We start from the raw sequence: 19,958 nt of genomic DNA, 5'->3' as shown, positions 1-19,958 counted from the left end.
AGCACTAACACTGGTTTCTTTAAAACTTTTCTGTAATTCAGGTGTCTCACTCACTTAGATCCACAATACTATGGCTGATGCAAAACTGCAAAGCTCTTACTGTGCTAATACAAAACCTTCACACCACGTAAACTCTGATTATTTAAACATATTGTGTGGTTTACATCAGGTATATCTACCACTTTATGCAATTTTTAAAAGACACATTTAATCCTTGAATTTGTTTTTCTGGTTAGGGTTTGAATGATACTATATATCTATATAAATACACAGATATCTACATTTATGTCTCTATCGCATACTAGATATAAATATAGACATGTGTTTATACATGTGTGTGTGTACGTGGTCACTTCAGTCATGTCTGGCTCTTTGCAACCCCACAGATTGTAGCCCACCAGGCTCCTCTTCCTATTGGATTCTCCAGGCAAGAAAACTGGAGTGGGTAGCCTTTCCCTTCTCCAGGGGATCTTTCTGACCCAGGAATTGAAGCTGTGTCTCTTCTGTCTCCTGTATTGGCAGGCAGGTTCTTTACCGCTAGCATCACCTGAGAATGTATATACAGGTTTAATGAAAGAAACTGTCAGCAACCCCTAAGCTAGGCTAGGGAAAGCTTTCCTATTTATCCCAAGTTTCTTATTCATTGACAAACCCATCTTGATTTACCTAAAAACACCAAACAAAACAAAAAAAACAAAGTACAACCAAAGTAATTAAGTAAGAAATGGATTGAAAATCTTGCCATAAATATGTTACCAAAAAAATTTTTGCCTTATCTTATATTTTTAAATTCACCAGTGAATTCATTTGTCCCCAAGATGAGATCTGAATCTGCATGTATTATGCTGGAACAGCCCATGATTGAACAACCACAATAAATCTATCATTTAAAGTGCTTCCTCAATTTGGCTTAAGGCTGCAGACCAAGAGGGATAGATATGGGTTTTCTGTTGCCAAGTGATGGCTGAGACCCACTCCAATTTCACATGAACTTGGAGAAGATTCAACTCTGCAACTTGTTCCATAATTGCTTCGAGCAGCTTTTCCCCTAAGCATCAAGGCCCTGGCTTATCAGTGCTGTTGCTGTCCAAAGAGATAAAAGCAAAATCCAAACCACCAGCCCTGGTGCCATATACTGAGTATTAGTGTTTCCCCCAAATTTTTATGTTAAATCCTAGTCTCCAATGTGATGGTGTTCAGAGGCAGGGCCTCTAGGAGGGGATTTGGTCATGAGGGTAGAACCTTGATGAACAGGATTAGTGCCCTTATAGACAAGACCTCAGAGAGCTCTCTGGCTCTTTCTGCCTTGTCAAGGATATAATGAGAAGGCAGATGTCCTTACCAGGAGTCAACCATGCTGGCACCCTGATTCTGGGCTCCCATCCTACAGAACTGTGAGAAAGAAATCTCCAGTGTTTAAGCCGTCCAGTTTATGGTGTTTTGTTGTAAAATCTCAAACTAAGATACCTGTGGAGAACCTGCAGCACTGTGACCCTTGCCTTAAACATGTTTACTTTTTTAACCTCATTTTTATACCTGAAAGTTTCCTTATTCACTGAGGAGATGTTAGAAATACTTCAAATGGGAGGTTCAGGAGGGAGAAGACATATGCATACCTACGGCTGATTCATGTTGATGTATGGCAGAAAGCAGCACGATATTGTAGAACAATTATCCTCCAGTTAAACATAAAGGTACTTAATAAAACAATAAAAAAAAAAAGAAATACATCATACAAAGTAGAAGGTCAGAAGGCTTAAAGGGGCTTCCCTGGTGGCTCAGATGGTGAAGAATCCACCTGCAATGCAGGAAAGCCAGGTTTGATACAGAGGTCAGAGAAACAACATTAAACATGAGACAGGGCTGGAGTGACCACCACTTTCCCCTTTCCTCTTAAATCATAATCTCAATTTCTCATTGGGCATATTCCCATCCAGGAAACAAATCTGTATTTCCCAATCTCTATGGTAGCTACATTTGGCTAGGGAACTAACTTCTGACAAACTGGGTCAGGGAACTAATTTTCCATAAGGAAAATTGTTGGATGGAACTTCTGGGAAGTTTCTTAAAAGGAAGTAAGTAGACTTTGGTTTCTACCTTCCTCTCTCCTGTCATCAGGGGATGACATGGGGATGACACTGGGAAGAATGTCTTTGAGAGGCTGAAGCCATCCAGCAGCCGGCCTGGTTCATGATGGGAAGCTGGAAGCAGCAAGATAAAAAAGGTATGTATCTTTGATGTGTGTGGACTCTGGGTAGCCTTAACTGCCAACCTTTCAAGAGACCAACCTATCAATGAGTAGCCCAACCTACCAACAAAAAACTTCGTCCCTCAGCCACTGCTTCTTCCAATGTTTTATTTATAATGTAACCTCACTGGCCTGTATAGTAAAAGCTATAGTTTTTCCAGTAGTTATGTACAGACGTCAGAGTTGGATCATAAAGGAGGCTGGCACCCAAGAATTGAGGTTTTTTGAACTCTGCTGCTGGAGAAGACTTTTGAGAGTCCCTTAGACAGTGAAGAGATCAAACCAGTCAATCCTAAAGGAAATCAACCCTGAATATTCATTGGAAGGACTGATGTTGAAGCTGGAGCTCCAATAATACCCTTTGGCTACTTGATGAGGAGAACCGTCTGTTTGGAAAAGACCCTGATACTGGGAGAGTATGAGGGCAGGGGCAGGGGGTGACAGAGGATGAGATGGTTGGATGGCATCACTGATTCAATGGATGTGAGTTTGAGCAAAGTCAGGGAGGCAGTCAAGGACAGGGAAGCCTGGTGTGCTGCAGCTCACGGGGTTGCCAAGAGTCAGACATGACTTAGCAACTGAACAATGCTAACAGCAACCACCACTACCTCATTCTTATTGATCAGTGTATCTACAGACAGTGGGTAAATGCTTACTTTACAGCAACTGTATAAGGTAGGAGTTTATCTTTCAGTGTCATATCTTTTTGCCTTTTCATACTGTTCATGGGGTTCTCAAGGCAAGAATACTGAAGTGGTTTGCCATTCCCTTCTCCAGTGGACCACATTTTGTCAGAACTCTACACCATGACCCGTCAGTCTTGGGTGGCCCTACATGGCATGGCTTGTAGTTTCATTGAGTTAGACAAGGCTGTGGTTCTAATTTGATTAGTTTTCTGAGATCGTGGTTTTCATTCTGTCTGCCCTCTGAAAGATAAGGATAAGAGGCTTTATGGAAGCTTCCTGATGGGAGAGACTGACTGTGGGGGAACTGGGTCTTGTTCTGATAGGTGGGGCCATGCTCAGTAAATCTTTAATCCAATTTTCTATTTATGTGCAGGGCTATAGTCCCACCCTTTTGTTTGATGTGAGACGGAACTATGGAAGGAGTAATGAAGATAATGGCCACCTCCTTCAAAAGGTCTTGTGCATCCACTGTTATATTCAGCGCTCCTGACCCTGCAGGAAGCCACAGTCAACCCATGCCTCCACTGGAGACACCTGGACACTCAAAGGCAAGTCTGGGTGAGTCTCTTGTGGGGTCATTGCTCCTTTTTTTCTGGGTCCTGGTGCACACAAGGTTTTGTTTGTGTCCTCCAACTCTGTCTCCTCAGTCCTGTGTAAGTTCTGTAATCAAATCCCACTGGCCTCCAAAGTCAAATACCCTGGGGGAATTCTGAGTCCCTTTGCAAGATCTTCAGGATGGGAAATCTGTTGTGGGTCCTAGAACTTTCTTAACAGTGTGAGAATTTATTTGGTATAATTGTTCTGCAATTTGTGGGTCATCTGCTCAGTGGCTCTATGGTGGGGTTAATGGTGACCTCCTCCAAGAAGGCCTATGCCACATGCTGTGTGACCCAAGTCTGCAGCACCCAGAGTCCCTGACCCTAGGACAGGCCACTGTTGAACCATGCCTCCGCAGGAGATACTGACACACTCAAAGGCAGGTCTAGCTCAGTCTCTGTGGGGTCTTTGGGTCCTGGTGCACACAAGGTTTTGTTTGAGCCCTCCAAGCATATCTGGCGGGTATGGGGTTTGATTCTAAATGTGATTGTGCCCCTCCTATCATCTCGTGGGGCTTCTCCTTTGCCTGTGGACATACGGTATTTTATTTTTTTATGGTATCCAACATTCTCCTGTTGATGGTTGTTCAGCAGCGAGTTGCAATTTTGGAGTTCTCACAGGAGAAGATTAACATATGTCTTTCTATTATGCCATCTTGTTCCCAGTATGAAAAGGCAAAAAAATATGACACTGAAAGATGAACTTCCCAACTGGGTAGGTGCCCAATATGCTACTGGAGAAGAGTGGAGAAATAACTCCAGAAAGAAGGAAGAGACAGAGAGATCCAAAGTGAAAACAAGACCCAGTTGTGGATATGACTGGTGATGGAAATAAATTCCAGTGCTGTAAAGAACGATACTGCATAGGAACCTGGAATGTTAGGTCCATAATCAAGGCAAATCGGAAGTGGTCAAACAGGAGAGGGCAAGAGTGAACATCAACGTTTTAGGAATCAGTGAACTAAAATGGATTGGGATGGGTGAATTTACTTGAGATGACCATTTTATCTACTACTGTGGGCAAGAATCTCTTAGAAAAAAATGGAGTAGCTTTCATAGTCAACAAAAGAGTCCAAAATGCAGTACTTGGTACAATCTCAAAAACGACAGAATGATCTCTGCTTGTTTCCAAGGCAAAGTATTCAATATCATAGTAATCCAAGTCTATGCCCCAACCACTAATGCCCAAGAAGCTAAAGTTGAAACGTTCTATAAACACCTACAAGACCTTCAAAACTAACACTCAAAAGAGAAGTCCTTTTCATCATAGGGGACTGGAATGCAAAAGTAGGAAGTCAAGAGATACCTGGAGTAACAGGCAAACTTGGCCTTAGACTACAGAATGAATCAGGACCAAGGATAACAGAGTTTTGCCAAGAGAATGCTCTGGTCATAGCAACCCTCTTTCAACAACACAGGAGAAGACTCTACATATGGACATCACCAGATGGTCAATACTGAAATCAGACTGATCATATTCTTTGCAACCAAAGATGGAGAGGCTCCACATAATCAGCAAAAACAAGACCAGGAGCTGACTGTGGCTCAGATCATGAAGTCCTTATTGCCTGATTCAGACTTAAATTGAAGAAAGTAGGGAAAACCACTAGACCATTCAGGTATGACCTAAATCAAATCCCTAATGATTATACAGTGGAAGTGACAAATACATTCAAGGGATTAGATCTGATAGAGTGCCTGAAGAACTATGGATGGAGGTTCGTGACATTCTACGGGAGGCAGTGATCAAGACCATCCTCAAGAAAAATAACTGCAAAAAGGCAAAATGGTTGCCTGAGGAGGCCTTACAAATAGCTGAGAAAAGAACAGAAGCTAAGGGAAAGGAGAAAAGAGAAGATATAGCCATCTGAATGCAAGTTTCAAAGAATAACACGGAGAGATAAGAAAGCTTTCCTCAGTGATAAGTGCAAAGAAATAGAGAAAAGCATTAGAATGGGAAAGACTAGAGATCTCTTCAAGAAAATTAGAGATACCAAGGGGACATTTCATGCAAAGATGGGGACAATTAAGGACAGAAATTGTTGGACCTAACAGAAGCAGAAGATATTAAGAAGAGGTGGCAAGAATACACAGAAGAACTATACAAAAAAGTTCTTCGTGACCCAGATAACCATGATGGTGTGATCACTCACCTAGAGCCAGACATCTTAGAATGGGAAGTCAAGTGGGCCTTAGGTAATCATCACTACAAACAAAGCTAGTGGAGGTGATGGAATTCCAGTTGAGCTATTTCAAATCCTAAAAGATGGTGCTGTGAAAGTGCTACACTCAATATGCCAGCAAATTTGGAAAACTCAGCCATGGCCATAGGACTGGAAAAGGTCAGTTTTCATTCCAATCCCAAAGAAAGGCAATGCCAAAGGATGCTCAAACTACCTCACAATTGCACTCATCTCCCACACTAGCAAAGTAATACTCAAAATTCTCCAAGCCAGGCTTCAACAGTTCATGAACTGAGAACTTCCAGATGTTCAAGCTGGATTTAGAAAAGGCAGAGGAACCAGAGATCAAATTGCCAACATCCACTGGAGCTTCAAAAAAGCAAGAAAGTTCCAGAAAAACATCCTATTTCTGCTTTATTAACTATGCCAAAGCCTTTGACTGTGTGGATCACAACAAACTGTAGAAAATTTTTCACGAGATGGGAATACCAGATCACCTTACCTTCCTCTTGAGAAATTTGTATGTAGGTCAAGAAACAACAATTAGAACCAGAGATGGAACAACAGACTGCTTCCATATTGTGAAAGGAGTGCATCAAGGCTGTATATCATCACCCTGCTTATTTAACTTATATGCAGAGTACATCATGTGAGATCCAGGCTGGATGAAGCACAAGCTGGAATCAAGATTGTTGGGAGAAATATCAATAACCTCAGATATGCAGATGACACCACCCTTATGGCAGAAAGCAGAGAAAAACTAAAGTGCCTCTTGATGAAGGTGAAAGAAGAGAGTGAAAAAACTGGCTTAAAGCTCAACATTCAGAAAACCAAGATCATGGCATCTGGTCCCATCACTTCATGGCAAATAGATGGGAAACAATGGAAACACTGGGCTCCCAAATTACTGCAGATGATAACTGCTGCCATGAAATTAAAAGACACTTGCTCCTTAAAAGTAAAGCTATGACCAACCTTGAAAGCATATTAAAAATCAGAGACCTTACTTTGCTGACAAAGATCCATCTAGTCAAAGCTATGTTTCTGCCAGTAGTCATGTATGTATGTGAGAGCTGGACTATAAAGAAAGCTGAGCACTGAAGAATGGATGCTTCTGAACTGTGGTGTTGGAGAGTCCCTTGGACCGCAAGGAGATCAAACCAGTCAATCCTAAAGGAAATCAACTCTGAATATTCATTGGAAGGACTGATGCTGAAGCTTAAACTCCAATATTTTGGCCACCTGATGGGAAGAACTGACTGATTGCAAAATACCCTGATGCTGGGAAAGATTGAAGGCAGGAACAGGAGGGGATGACAGAGGATAAGATATTGGATGGCATCATCAACTCAATGGACATGAGTTTGAGCAAGCTCTGGGAGTTGGTGATGGACAGGGAAGCCTGGAATACTGCAGTCATGAAGACTCAGACATGACTGAGTAACTGAACTGGAGGTAAGAATTATTATCTCTCTCTTATGGATGAGGATATTAATGTTTATGGGAGAAGGCAATGGCACCCCACTCCAGTACTGTTGCCTGGAAAATCCCATGGGTGGAGGAGCCTGGTAGGCTGCAGTCCATGAGGTCGCTAAGAGTCAGACACGACTGAGCGACTTCACTTTCACTTTCCACTTTCATGCATTGGAGAAGGAAATGGCAACCCACTCCAGTGTTCTTGCCTGGAGAATCCCATGGACGGAGAAGCCTGGTAGGCTGCAGTCCATGGGGTTGCACAGAGTCGGACACGACTGAAGCGACTTAGCAGCATTAATGTTTATAGGTGTTAGACAAGTGACCTAATGATACTAATGTAGCAAGTGGCCAAGTGAGAAACACCAGGTGAGATTCTAGACCTTAAATTTTTTAGTGCATCATCCCATCATTATGTAAAGTGAAAGTTGCTCGGTCATCTCCAACTCCTGGGACCCCATGGACTATACGGTTCATGGAATTCTCCAGGCCAGAATACTGCAGTGGGTACCCACTCCCTTTTCTGGGGGATCTTCCCAACCCAGGGATCAAACCCAGGTCTCCCTCATTGTAGTTGGATTCTTTGCCAGTTCAGCCACAAGGGAAGCCCACCATTCTCTAAAGTGGGAGTAAATCTCTCCTGTGTGCCTTCAGCTAAACCCGCTAATCTTCTGTCCTCTTTTAAAGTTAAGATTAAAACCTCTGCCTACTATAGGCACTATTGTGAGGACAAGTATGTTTATTATTGTGCAAAGCATTTAAGTCCTTGGAACATAATTACTATTTAATTTGTGTGTACAATTAAAAGTCTTTAAAATGTTTTCAACAACAAAACTGTCACCGTTTATACAGAAAGGTTTAACTTGCAGCATTGTAAAAATTAAATGGTTTGTATCTTGACCTGTTTAAACTGGCTTGGACAACTAAATTCGAAATCACTAATTACTTTTCTGTTCCAGAAATCTATTCTGTACTGCCTAGCACTTGGTTAGACTGTGTTTCGTAACTGCTCAGTTCACAATTTTGCCTTGTCATCCCGCTGTGGCTGCCTGAGGCATAAAGTATCCTATAGTCCCCCACAAAGTATCATAGGAATAGCAGATTGTGTTATCCTAACCAACTCACAAAAATAACTTTGGGACAACAATCTAAATGCAGTTCAACCTGGTTGTCTGTCTGCAGTAGGCCTTAGCAGTTTTGGAAAAGTAAATTTACATTTCTTGGTCTAAGAACTTGTTTCCTTGTTTCCCTCCATCTCCAAAAAGAATAATTCGGACCCCCTGATTTCAAAGGCTGAGACCACCTCTCAGATTCTGTGTTCTCTATACAAAATGTTGCCCTGAAAACGCTTCATGGTTATGCCCTAGCTATGGATTCACTCTGGCTATGTGACTTAGGCAAATTATATAATTCCTCTAAGCTTTAGTTTTTTCATTAGTGAAATGGGGATAATAATATGATATAAACAGCACAGAGCTGCAGAAATATTGAAAGGAAATAAGATGTGTGGCACTCTGTATCAGTTTCCTTTTTTTCCAATTACAAGTTACTATAAACTTGGTGGCCTAAAGCAACACAAATGTATTATATTACAGTTCTGGAGGTCAGAGGTCCAGTATGGGTCACAACGGGCTAAAATCAAGGTGTTGTTAGTGTTGTGCTAGTTTTTGTTGTCATCATTGGTGTTCAATCGATAAGTCATGTCAGACTCTTGTGACCCCACGGACTGCAGCCGGCCAGGCTCCTCTGTTCCTGGGATTTCTGAAGGCAAGAATACTGAAGTGGTTGCCCTTTCCTCCTCCAGGGGATCTCCACTCCCAGCCACTGCCATCCCCGACATATCAAATGAATGTCTTCTGCCTTGGGAGGTGGATTCTTTACCACTGAGCCACTTGGGAAGCCCTGTGTTACTCTGGAAGGTTCTGGAATCATTTTCTACTCTTTCACATTGTTGGAAGAATTCACTTCATTTAAGTTGTGGGACTGATATCCCTATCTCCTTGCTGACTGTCAACTGAGGATTTTCCCATTTGATAGAGGAATCTGGAATTCCTTTGTTCCTTGGCCCCCTCCCACCATCTTCAAAGTCAGCAGTCCCAATTAGGGTCTCCCTCATGCTGGAAATCTCTCTCGCACCTTCCTTCATTATCATACATTTCTTTCAAACACTTCTGCATCTTCTTCCCCTTTCAAGTGCCCATCTAGAGGATCCAAGATAATCTCCCTATTTTAAGATCAAGTTGTTGGCAACCTTAATTTCACCTTTAACTTTCATTATCCTTTGTCATGTGACATAATATAATCAAATTCTCCAGAAGAAGGACATGGACATGTTTGCGGCCATCAGTCCACTTATCAGAAGCTTTCAGCACAAGGTTCCAAGAGGTAGTAAGTACTCAATCAATTAGAACAATACCCAATACTTATGTTTACTCTCTGCCAGGTTCTGACCTAAGTGCTGTATAGATATTTATGGGTTTTATCCACATACCAACCCTCATAATGTGATGTATTTGCTAATCCTATTAATTAACAAATGAGGACTCAAAACACACAAAGAGTAAGTCACTTCCTTGATCTGGTAAAAGAATACAGATTGGAACCCGACAGTCTTGCTCCAAAATCTGTGCTTTAAACTAAGCCCTATTCTGCTTCTTCATTTTAAATGTTATCATAGCAGTCAGGAAATCAAGAGAGCCTTTGCTTAAACTAATACCCATAAAATTACTTCAATATAGGCCAACAAGATTGATATTCATCTAGCATAGGCTGCCATCTTCTATTTTCTTTGCCCTGAGACGTTGGGCCACCTGAGAGAGAGCCTTGGGCCAGGGCCGGCGTTCCTTTGTCATTCCAGTTTTGAGTCTTACCAGTCAAATGTGGAAGAAACTCATTTCTAAAATACTCTATGTTGGAAGAGGTGAGGTAAATCTGTTTTTAGATTTCAAAACCTGATTAGTATCATCTCAAGAGTATTGCGAACAAAAATACTGCTATTATGGTTCCCGAACACCTCACATTTTATTGAAATGCTACTGTTTTTCATTTCATATTGAAAGCCTACTTCAGCATTGCTATGGAAAGCCAGAAGCAGGTAAATCACCACCTTTATGGGCAACAGAATACCTTTCATTTTCCTGAACGATCACCTCTCCTTTCTTCCAGGAGGAGAGTGCCCTGGGGGAAGCTCTGGGTTTACAATCCAAGTTGACCTCACTGCCCACCTGCACCTGAATCAACTTCTTCATTGGAGTCTTTGAAAAATCTGGAGCAGAAGCTGAAAAAGAGGAAAGAATATGAATTTGATTTTATTTCTTTAAATTCCTATCAATTCCAAAGGTTGACTTTATAATGATTTTTTTAAAGGTTCTTGACAGGTGAGCTATGACTTCTTGATTTGTTTGACTGACTGGGGACCACTTACAAGATGTTTTTGATGCTCAAAAGCTAATTCCTACTATTGTGTTTTATGGCAAGTACTAATTCTTGAGACAGTTACTTTATATGAAAATTTTAAGTTTACCATGAACTTTTAAAATAGCTCAGTCACAAATTTAATAACACTAAAAATACTTATCATAGAATGTTCTTGAAAGTTCCATAAAGATAACAGGGTCAGTCTCTCTCTCGTGACTTCAAAGACACAGTGTATAGCACAGTGCCTGATAGTCAGTAGGTACTCAGCAATGTTTACTGAATAAAGGCTGAGTGCTGAACACTTAGTCTCCTGGATAAACATTATCAAGATCTATCATAAACATTATTAAGATCTATTATAAAATGTTCATGTGGTTAGCTTTAACTTCAAAGTTGGAGAAGTATAACATGCATCATTACACTATGTTACAATATTCAATTAAATAATATGTAGAAAACACGTTTGCTAATAATGCATGGAATGCTGATCTTGAAACAATACCTGAACATTCAAGAGACAATCTATCATTTGAAGGAAAGCATATGTTAATCAGAAAATCATCTTCCTTTTACTGCAAATGTGGAAAAAAGTTAAGAACTCAGTGCATTTCTATAAATATCCAATCTACTTTCCTATGGCATATCCCAATGAATATAATTTATTTTTTAATAACTGGATATCATACAATGAATTATATGATACATATATGTGATTGCAGATAAAGAAGACATGTTATCTTGGAGGTTGCTGGCCTTAAAAATTAAAATTCTAAGAGAATGCTGCTGCTGCTGCTAAGTCGCTTCAGTCGTGTCCGACTCTGTGAGACCCCATAGACAGCAGCCCACCAGGCTCCCCCGTCCCTGGGATTCTCCAGCCAAGAACACTGGAGTGGGCTGCCATTTCCTTCTCCAATGCAGGAAAGTGAAAAGTGTAAGTGAAGTCACTCAGTCGTGTCCAACTCTTAGGAACCTCATGGACTGCAGCCTACCAGGCTCCTCCGTCCATGGGATTTTCCAGGCAAGAGTACTGGAGTGGGGTGCCATTGCCTTCTCTGAGTCTAAGAGAATAATTTTTACTAAAACAAGCCAAAAATATCTTTATATATTAGTATAATCTCTTTTCAAACATAGGTCATATTTTTTTCCCATTAAAAAACCCCATGCAACACTAGGCAGAGATTCATTTGGTTTAAGATGAATAAACTATGGTTTATAAGGCTGATTGAGAGTACAGCAGGCTTCCACTTTAGATATGTGCACATTTCACCTCCTTTCTGTTGTAATACCATATGTCTCTGTCATGGATAACACCAGCCAGATTTTCAGGTGATGATCTGCTGTTCCCAAGCTTTAGTCTTCTTGGTACAGATGAAGTGTTTCTAACTTCCAGGCACCAAGAGACACCTGTTTTCCTTAAACCAGTGTTTTTCCTTGAAACACATAACATTTTGGCTATCTTGGGCACTGAAGGACATTAAGCAGTCTCTGTGGTATCTGTCTGCAAGATGCCAGGAGCATATGCAGGCTCCATCCCTTACACTGTGGCAGCCCAAAATGTCTCCAGACATTTCCCACTATTTCCAGGGTGCAAAACCGTCCCCAGTAGGGAAGCACTGAGTTAGATCAATCAGGACTGTGACTTGCACTTAAGCAATTAAGAAAGCTATCCTTCTTTCACTAGATTGATAATGAAAATTGAATGTCCTGGGGATCATCATATGAGACCTGAGAGTGGTGATGATGTTAGAACCCTGAGTCAAATCAAACTGAAATACAAATTCTCTATTTTAATTACAATGAACAATACATTTCCCCACTCCCCTTCTCTTTCCTTCTTCCCACCCTCTTGCTTGCTCTCTTCCCTCCTTCCCTCTTACCCTTCCTTTCTTCCTCCTCTCTTTCTTTCTTATCTATACATATTATGTTATGCTCTGACAATTTCGGTTGGACTTGAAGTCATTTGCACCTTACAGTGTCTTTTCTGGACAATGGGCCTAAACATAACATTTCCTTTCTTCTCTTATACCTGAAGTACAAGAGAAACAATTCGTAATTTCAAGTAGTTGAGCCTCGGTTAGTTAAAGCTGTGGTGTGCCCAAAACTTAAACCTTCCAGCAGAGTTATTAAAGACAAGGACAACAACTCCTTTTGGATCAATAAACTATTGATTGGAATTTTGATATTTACTTTTATGGACCAGCAACTGAGAACACCAGAGTCACTTATTCTCCTAAAAGGTACTACTTATTTCACACTATTGGTGCTGGATAAGGATGTTTTAGCTCAACACTCTCTCCCTATTGTTTCTCTACTTCCAACTTTGGGTTTAATTCTGGCCATAATTGTTGCCTTTCCTTAGAAATCATTAAAGTGTACGCCTCGATTAAAAACTCTGCATGATTCTGCTGCAATACTGAAAATGTTATTAGATGTAGGAATCTAATATGAAAGGTAAATATTTCTGCTTCTGGCAAAAATGGAGGATTTAAGAAAAATAAATTAAGATGAGAAAGTTGGTCTTACCCATGACCTTGAGCTCAGCACTAGAATAGACGAGACCATGTTTGTTCTCTGCTATGCACTGGAACATGCCAGAATCGGTCACATTTAGGTTTGATATTGTAAGGGCACCATTTTCTATCTGTATTCTCTCCTAGACAATAATAAAAATGCCTTGCATATAAATGTATATACCATTTTAGATGAAAAATGATAACCACTGAATATTATTTCAATCATGCAAAAGTGTCCTTAATTTCTTCCCTCATAGTATTAGGCAATCTGACCTGAAATTTAAATGATTCCCTTATTTGAAATGCTGAGAGTGACTTAACAGCTAGACATTAAAAATACTAATAAATATACTGCAGTCAAAAAGTATATCAGTCAAATAAATAACAAAGCATAAATGGAAAATATTGCAACTATTTCATTTTTCCCTATGGATAAAGCTGCAGATTTTAAGAAATGTACCAGGTTCCCAACCCATGAACTGGAAAGGTTTTCACCAGTTTTTAAAATCATGCAAATTGAAGACATAATAAACTCTGTGTATTAAAAAGGGTGCTGGAAAACATATATCTATTTAAGATTTGTAGTATTATGAATGGTTATGTGGAAAAATCTGAAGGAACATAAGTGACTTAGTACAATAATTTTTAAAAAGAGCAAAAATTACATGGCTTGAGAAGTGATTGAGAAAATACTCATGTAACAAGGTAAACATATAATTGATACATTTATTTTCCAGAGGCCATCCATGTTATTAAACAGGAAAAATAGAAATTGCATTCTACGAATGATTAAAATAAAGCCTTCTCTAATTTCAAAATGAAAAAAAAACAATAGTGCAGTGGACCAAAGTTTGAACTATGGGGAGTCCACTTATTTCATACTTTTTCATTGAAAACTGCAAATACTACAGGACCTCATAGTCCCTGGTTGGTTGCATCCATGTATCAGGGACACAGGGAACTGATTATAAATTATACAAGAGCTAACACTTGCACTGTTCATAGGTTGACTTTATATCATGAACTAAATTGATAATATAATCTTTCTCCAATGAAATTCAATACTGAAAATATTTCCTCCTTAGAAGACTGGGTACTTGATTTTATCCTTTTTTCCCTTGCACCACTTCTCAGATGAATGTGATAAAAACTCTTCAGATGAATGTGTGCAAACTCACCAGTTTACTCTGGCAGTTGGTACCAGAAAAGGCATTTATACAAAGCGGGAAAAATGTGTATTAACCAGGCACATGACCTTACCTCAAGCACAAGGGCTTCTCCATTTTTCAACCATCGGTAGGAGGGTTTGGGCTTACCACTAGCCCGACATTCCCAGTAAAGACTGTCCTCCACTGCTAATTCTACATCTTTTATGAGTTGAACCCAATGAGGCTTTGCTGCAACGAAAAAAAAAAAATTCAAACCACTCCACGATAAAAAACAAATACTTTATCCACATAAATATAAGTGGATATGACTATGGGCAATAATAGACTAATGTAAGCTAATGTAATGTAAGTGGCTAAAACTGTATTTAATTCACTAGGTATTTATTAAGTGGTATGTGAAACATTTATAGATTTGAGAACGGATGTTACAACCTGCCCTTTCCTAAGTCAAATTCATTATGCTTTCTCTGTTTTCAAAATTCTGGGCACTGTATTACATTCTTCAGATATCAGCAGAAAAATGCAGGTACACAAACTATATAGATTTTCTTGTCCAAGTACATTTTTGAATTACGAGCTCACAACTGATGGCAACTTAATATGTGAATGACAGCAGATACCAGTCTTAATTATGCACTAAAAATCAGCATCAATAGAAGAGAAACTTGTACAGCAAAAGAAAAAAAATATTTCCTTCAGGTTAGAAATAACTCTTAATTAAATACAAACCAGTGAACATCTTATGAACCTCTGTGCAAATTAAAATGAAAGCAGGGAAAGATGGATAAATTCATTTAATTTGAATCAAATGATTTTTTATGAAAAAGAAGTAACTCGTGCAACCTTAAATTAGGTATGCAAATCAGTTGCATCAAGTGGATTTATCATTTTTACTTGCATTTTAGAAGACACTTGGGAAGTCCTTTTACAGATGAAAGCAACATACCACTCACAATGAAAGTCACTCAACATTCAAAGTATATGCAGCCAAATCTCAGTCTGTGTTTTCGATCTAAGACTAGGAGGTGAGATTTCTTCCCGATTTCACATTGCATTATACATGTGATATGTACTTCGGGGTTCACATTTGCATCCTCCATATGAAGAAAGATTTTATCTATTGCTATTTAATTTCAACCATGGGAAGATTTGTCTTTCTATTTATATCTCATAAAATTGCCTTTTCTATAAATGAAACTGAAACTATAGCTATTCAGCTTTTAGAGAAAATGTACCCATCGAAGTTTTACCTTATTTTGTCCTTTTATAAAATATAAACAGCTTGCCCAATCTGAAGTATAATTCAGTCCCAGATCACTCCTCTCTACTCTATATTGAAACACACTGTCTTCTTTCAGGAATTAATCAGCCTAGGTGGGATGAGACTACAGTAGACTCACATATGATCCCTTGACTGAGGCTCAAGTTTCTAGCAAAAATTTCCACTGGCTTCTCATACTACTGTTCTCCAAATGGAAAGATAATTTGCTGGACTAAGTGAATCCTAAGACTACAATTGCTGCATAATGTGATTTATCCCCTTATTCCATCATATGAAATTCAAATATTCTACTGGACCATTTTTTACATGAAATATCAGAGCAGATAATCAAGAACTGCAAGGCATTTATTGAATATACTAGACTTCAGACAGAATTTTAAAGTAACTTTCATCAAACTCTCTAATTGATTTCTGATTTCTTTTTTTAAATTGAGATTTTTTTTTTCATTTTATTTTTTGGCTGCACTGCACTGCATATGGTATCTTAATTTTCTGATGAGGGATCAAACCTGTGACCCCTGCAATGAAAGTGCAGAGTCCTAACCACTGGACCACCAGGGAGTTCCCTCTAATTTATTTCTTAGGTACATATAAAAATGGACTAAAGCAACCATCTGCCTCATTTACTAAGTATAGCAGATAATGTTTGTTGTCTATTGTGTATCCATTTTCTCTCTTCTTTATTCCTAAGATGCCCTCATTTTTTATTGAATTATCTTCTCTTCTACAAAATCCAGGGAAACCTGACCATATTTTGTATTCCAAAAAAGGCTCATAAGTTGTTGAAGCCAATTTGTCTTGTTAGTGATTGGTTTAGGAATGAACATGCAGCCAATGAGATCTGAAAAGTGAACTGCAAGATGTTTTAGAGAAAGGAAGCATGCACAAGAACGAATGTGCTGGTCACTGCTGGTAGCCATTCTATGACTGTCAGGGAAGTCAACATGCAGAGAAAGGGAAAAGGTAAGGGCAGAAAGAAACGCCAGAGAAACTGAGCCAGGGCCTGATTATAAGGCGCTTAAATGTCAGCTTAGCTTTGAATGTCTTGCCAAACAAGCAAACAAGGGTTTATTATTGGTGCAGGGCTGCCGTTCCATACAGCTAAAAACATTCCTACTAAAACATTAAGACAGTTGGAATATCTTGTATTTTCCTGTCCTGGTCACTTCTTACCCTGGGTCAGGTACTGGCTGTTTAGAAAGGAGAAAATGAGCTTGGACTTGTTTGTGGTCAACTTAGAGCCATACAAGCGCATGGTTTAGGGGTCCCCAGCACATATCCGTATCATCCTGCCAACATGTAGAAGGTGGTGTCTGGGAAACTGCAACTTGGCGCTGTGTATTCTAACCAAATCTTGTAATAAGAAGGGAGAAGTACAACACAGAATGGCTCATGCTATCAATCCACACCTCCGTTTTGTTCCTGGCAGATCCTATAAACTTACAATAAAACAAGTGTCAGTCTAATCAGATGTAATGCACTTGCAAACTTCACGTTCCTTTGAAGAGGCTTTACTTGTCTTTGCAAAATTTTTCCTCTCTGTAATATTTATGTATACTATACAAGTTTGCATTGCAAATTATTTCAATTTTCAGTTTTTAAAATAAATAGAATATATTGTCATTTGCCGTTCACAAAAGTGATCAATTCTCATTCGTTTTACAATGTTTTTAATGGTTAAACTGCAAAAATACATTCACTGAGTTTACATCTTCACATATTTTATAGTACATTTTATAAAATGTTTTATTTCTAGTTTCTAAATCATACTTTCATAAAAATACTTAATATTATTTTTCTTAATAAAAGTGATTTGAAAAGAAGTTTGGGCAAAAAAGATAATCTAATTTTCCTAAGACCCTGATGCTGGGAGATTGAAGGCAGGAGGAGAAGAGGACGAGAGAGGATGAGATGGTTGGATGGTATCACCCACTCAATGGGTATGAGTCTGAGTGAACTCTGGGAGTTGGTGATGGACAGGGAGGCCTGGCGTGCTGCGATTCATGGGGTCACAAAGGGTCGGACACAACTGAGTGACTGAACTGAACTGAATTTTCCTAAAAACAGACTCTAAACAAAGGTAATTGTATTAACCTTTCTTACCCAAATTTAACAGTACATAAAATAAATGTGACTACAAATTAAAGGCAGCAAACATGGTACATTTTTATTATTGGAAAGCATAGAATAACACTGAAGAGGTCAAGCGAGCCTGAGTTTATGTGGTTGGACTAATGCAGTAATTTCAGGTTTTCCAAGTAGACAGTTTCTTTCTGCTTAGTAAAGATCACAGAGAAAGATATAAAATCCCATTTTCTAGAGGTAATAGCAGACAGAAAGGAGATCTCTCCTTGATTTGGTTAAGTGAGTAAATTGCTATTCTTAACCCCCCCCCAAAAAAAAGTGAATATTTCATTATCATATAAATCAGTTTAAAATGCAGTAAGAATATATTATGTCTCCAACTTCATTGCAAAATTTTCTTTCTTTTTAATTCCTTTTATGATAAATATTTATCCTCATTTAACAAAGTATAGAACAGGACAAGCTGGACATTGGGATTCTGCTAAAATCTCCTACCCAGCCTCCAATCCAAATACCAATAATTTATAGAGAGAGCAAAAGGTAAAAATCCAATATGCCAAAAGTGAAGGCTTACCATAGTAAGTGAGACGCCCCCTGGCAACATTTTTCCCTCGTGAATTCTCAGCAATGCATTCATAGGAACCTGAATCTTCTTGTTGGAAGTTGGGAATTTCAAGCACACCACTGAACTTCCTTAACTTAATTTTACTGGAAAAAGGCAGTCCATCACTTCTTCTCCAATTAATCTGAGGTACAGGACTATGAAGAAATTTATCAAGTTATTTGCTATTGTAAGCGATGTCTGGAAGCCTTTTAGGCTTGACAAAATAAAACTTTTGTTAGGATAGAATAAAAATGGTACAGATTTTTCAAATGCAGAAACAGTCAGCTGTCAATTACTAAACCTGCACATGCAAAGATTTATCTCTTTAACTTGATATTTTAATAAAATAAACTGTGCATTTTCTCGAGTTAATTAATAATTTAGAGAAAATGCATACCCACAGTATTATAATACAACAAATGAACAAGCAAAAGAAAAATAACACCAATTTAGTTTATGAAATTAGGCAGGCACAGTCATTTACTGCAAATTGCCTTTAAAATCTCAAACTAAATTATATATGTGAATTTCTCCTCTATTTTAATTTTCCTTTACTTCTAAATGAAAGAAATTTTTAGAAAGTAAGGAAAAGAAGAGTCTGTCTAAAGCTATCTTGATCTCTCACAGCAACCAAATGTTTCTGCATATCGGTGTAAATGTTATAAAACTTACTTTCCAAGGGCAAAACATTCCAATTTCACAGTTGAACCTTTAGCTGCTGGAAGAGTTTCTGGAAACTGAACTTCTATTTTCGGCTCATATTCACCCATCACACCTGTAAATGCACAATACAAAGTTAATGGTTTCAATCTTTCCTTTCGGAATTCTCCCATTTTTCTTAAATAAATTTTTTTTTGCTCTATTTTGAAGTACTTCTTCCTAATGACTTAAATTACTGACTTGCCATCTAGTAGGTACTTTTAGAAGCAGTGTTACCTTGGTCCAAATATGCAATATCATTAAATATGTGGAAACTTTGGATTCCATGATTCATAAGTTACAGCTTACAGAGGAATTTCAAGAAAACAACTAGACCTTTTTTACATTATATAAAATGGGAGGCTTTTTTATTCTGTTTTCAATTTGGAAATTTCTAGTCAAACTTCAATATACAATATATAATGACTTCTTAAAATTTCCTAAAGAGCAAAAATTATGGGAGGAAATTTACTTAATGGTACCCTGGTAGCATAGACACAACCTTAAACTTATCAAATAGCTCCCTGAAGTCAAGAAACGGTAATGTAATAAACAAGAACGGTCAAATTCAATTACACTTGACTGGAAAGAAGTACTTAGATACTTCGTGTTCATGGCATTGTGCTGTATCAGATATTGTTTTGTGTAACTGGGACAGGACCCAGGCTTATAAATCTGCTTTGCAGTTCATGGGCTCCCTTGAAACAGTCACTGAGGGGCTAAAGAAACATGTTTTCCTTTTTCCCCCTCCAGTTTTAGTGAGGTATGACTGACAAATAAAAACTGCATAATGTCATTTTTTAGGGTGTACAATGTGATGAGTTCATACATATATACATTGTGAAATAATTACACCAGGCAAGTCAACATATTTAACACCTCACATATTTACTATTTTCAATTTTTTAAAATAATTTTTTTTTTCTCTAGTGAGAACACTTAAGATCTACTCTCTCAGCCAATTTCAAGTTTGCAACACGGCATTACTATAATCGCTATGGTG

General features: G+C 38.6%; 1 protein-coding gene across 3 annotated transcripts in view; it reads right to left on the bottom strand.

The window, feature by feature from the left end:
* Nucleotides 1-19,958, bottom strand: part of CNTN3 (contactin 3) — a 400,496-nt gene that overhangs the window by 108,377 nt on the left and 272,161 nt on the right. For all 3 annotated transcript variants that reach the window (XM_061396391.1, XM_061396393.1, XM_061396392.1), the window contains exons 7-11: nucleotides 18,929-19,031; nucleotides 18,227-18,411; nucleotides 14,377-14,513; nucleotides 13,127-13,256; nucleotides 10,313-10,463 (exon numbers count right to left, since the gene is read on the bottom strand). In XM_061396391.1, the coding sequence (XP_061252375.1) occupies nucleotides 10,313-10,463; nucleotides 13,127-13,256; nucleotides 14,377-14,513; nucleotides 18,227-18,411; nucleotides 18,929-19,031 (706 nt within the window). The remainder of the gene's footprint in view (nucleotides 1-10,312; nucleotides 10,464-13,126; nucleotides 13,257-14,376; nucleotides 14,514-18,226; nucleotides 18,412-18,928; nucleotides 19,032-19,958) is intronic.

Source organism: Bos javanicus, chromosome 22 (assembly GCF_032452875.1).
Source record: "Bos javanicus breed banteng chromosome 22, ARS-OSU_banteng_1.0, whole genome shotgun sequence".
In the NCBI taxonomy this organism is placed as follows: Eukaryota; Metazoa; Chordata; class Mammalia; order Artiodactyla; family Bovidae; genus Bos; species Bos javanicus.
Note: the sequence above shows the minus strand (reverse complement) of the source record. Positions and strands in the feature narration are given on the sequence as shown.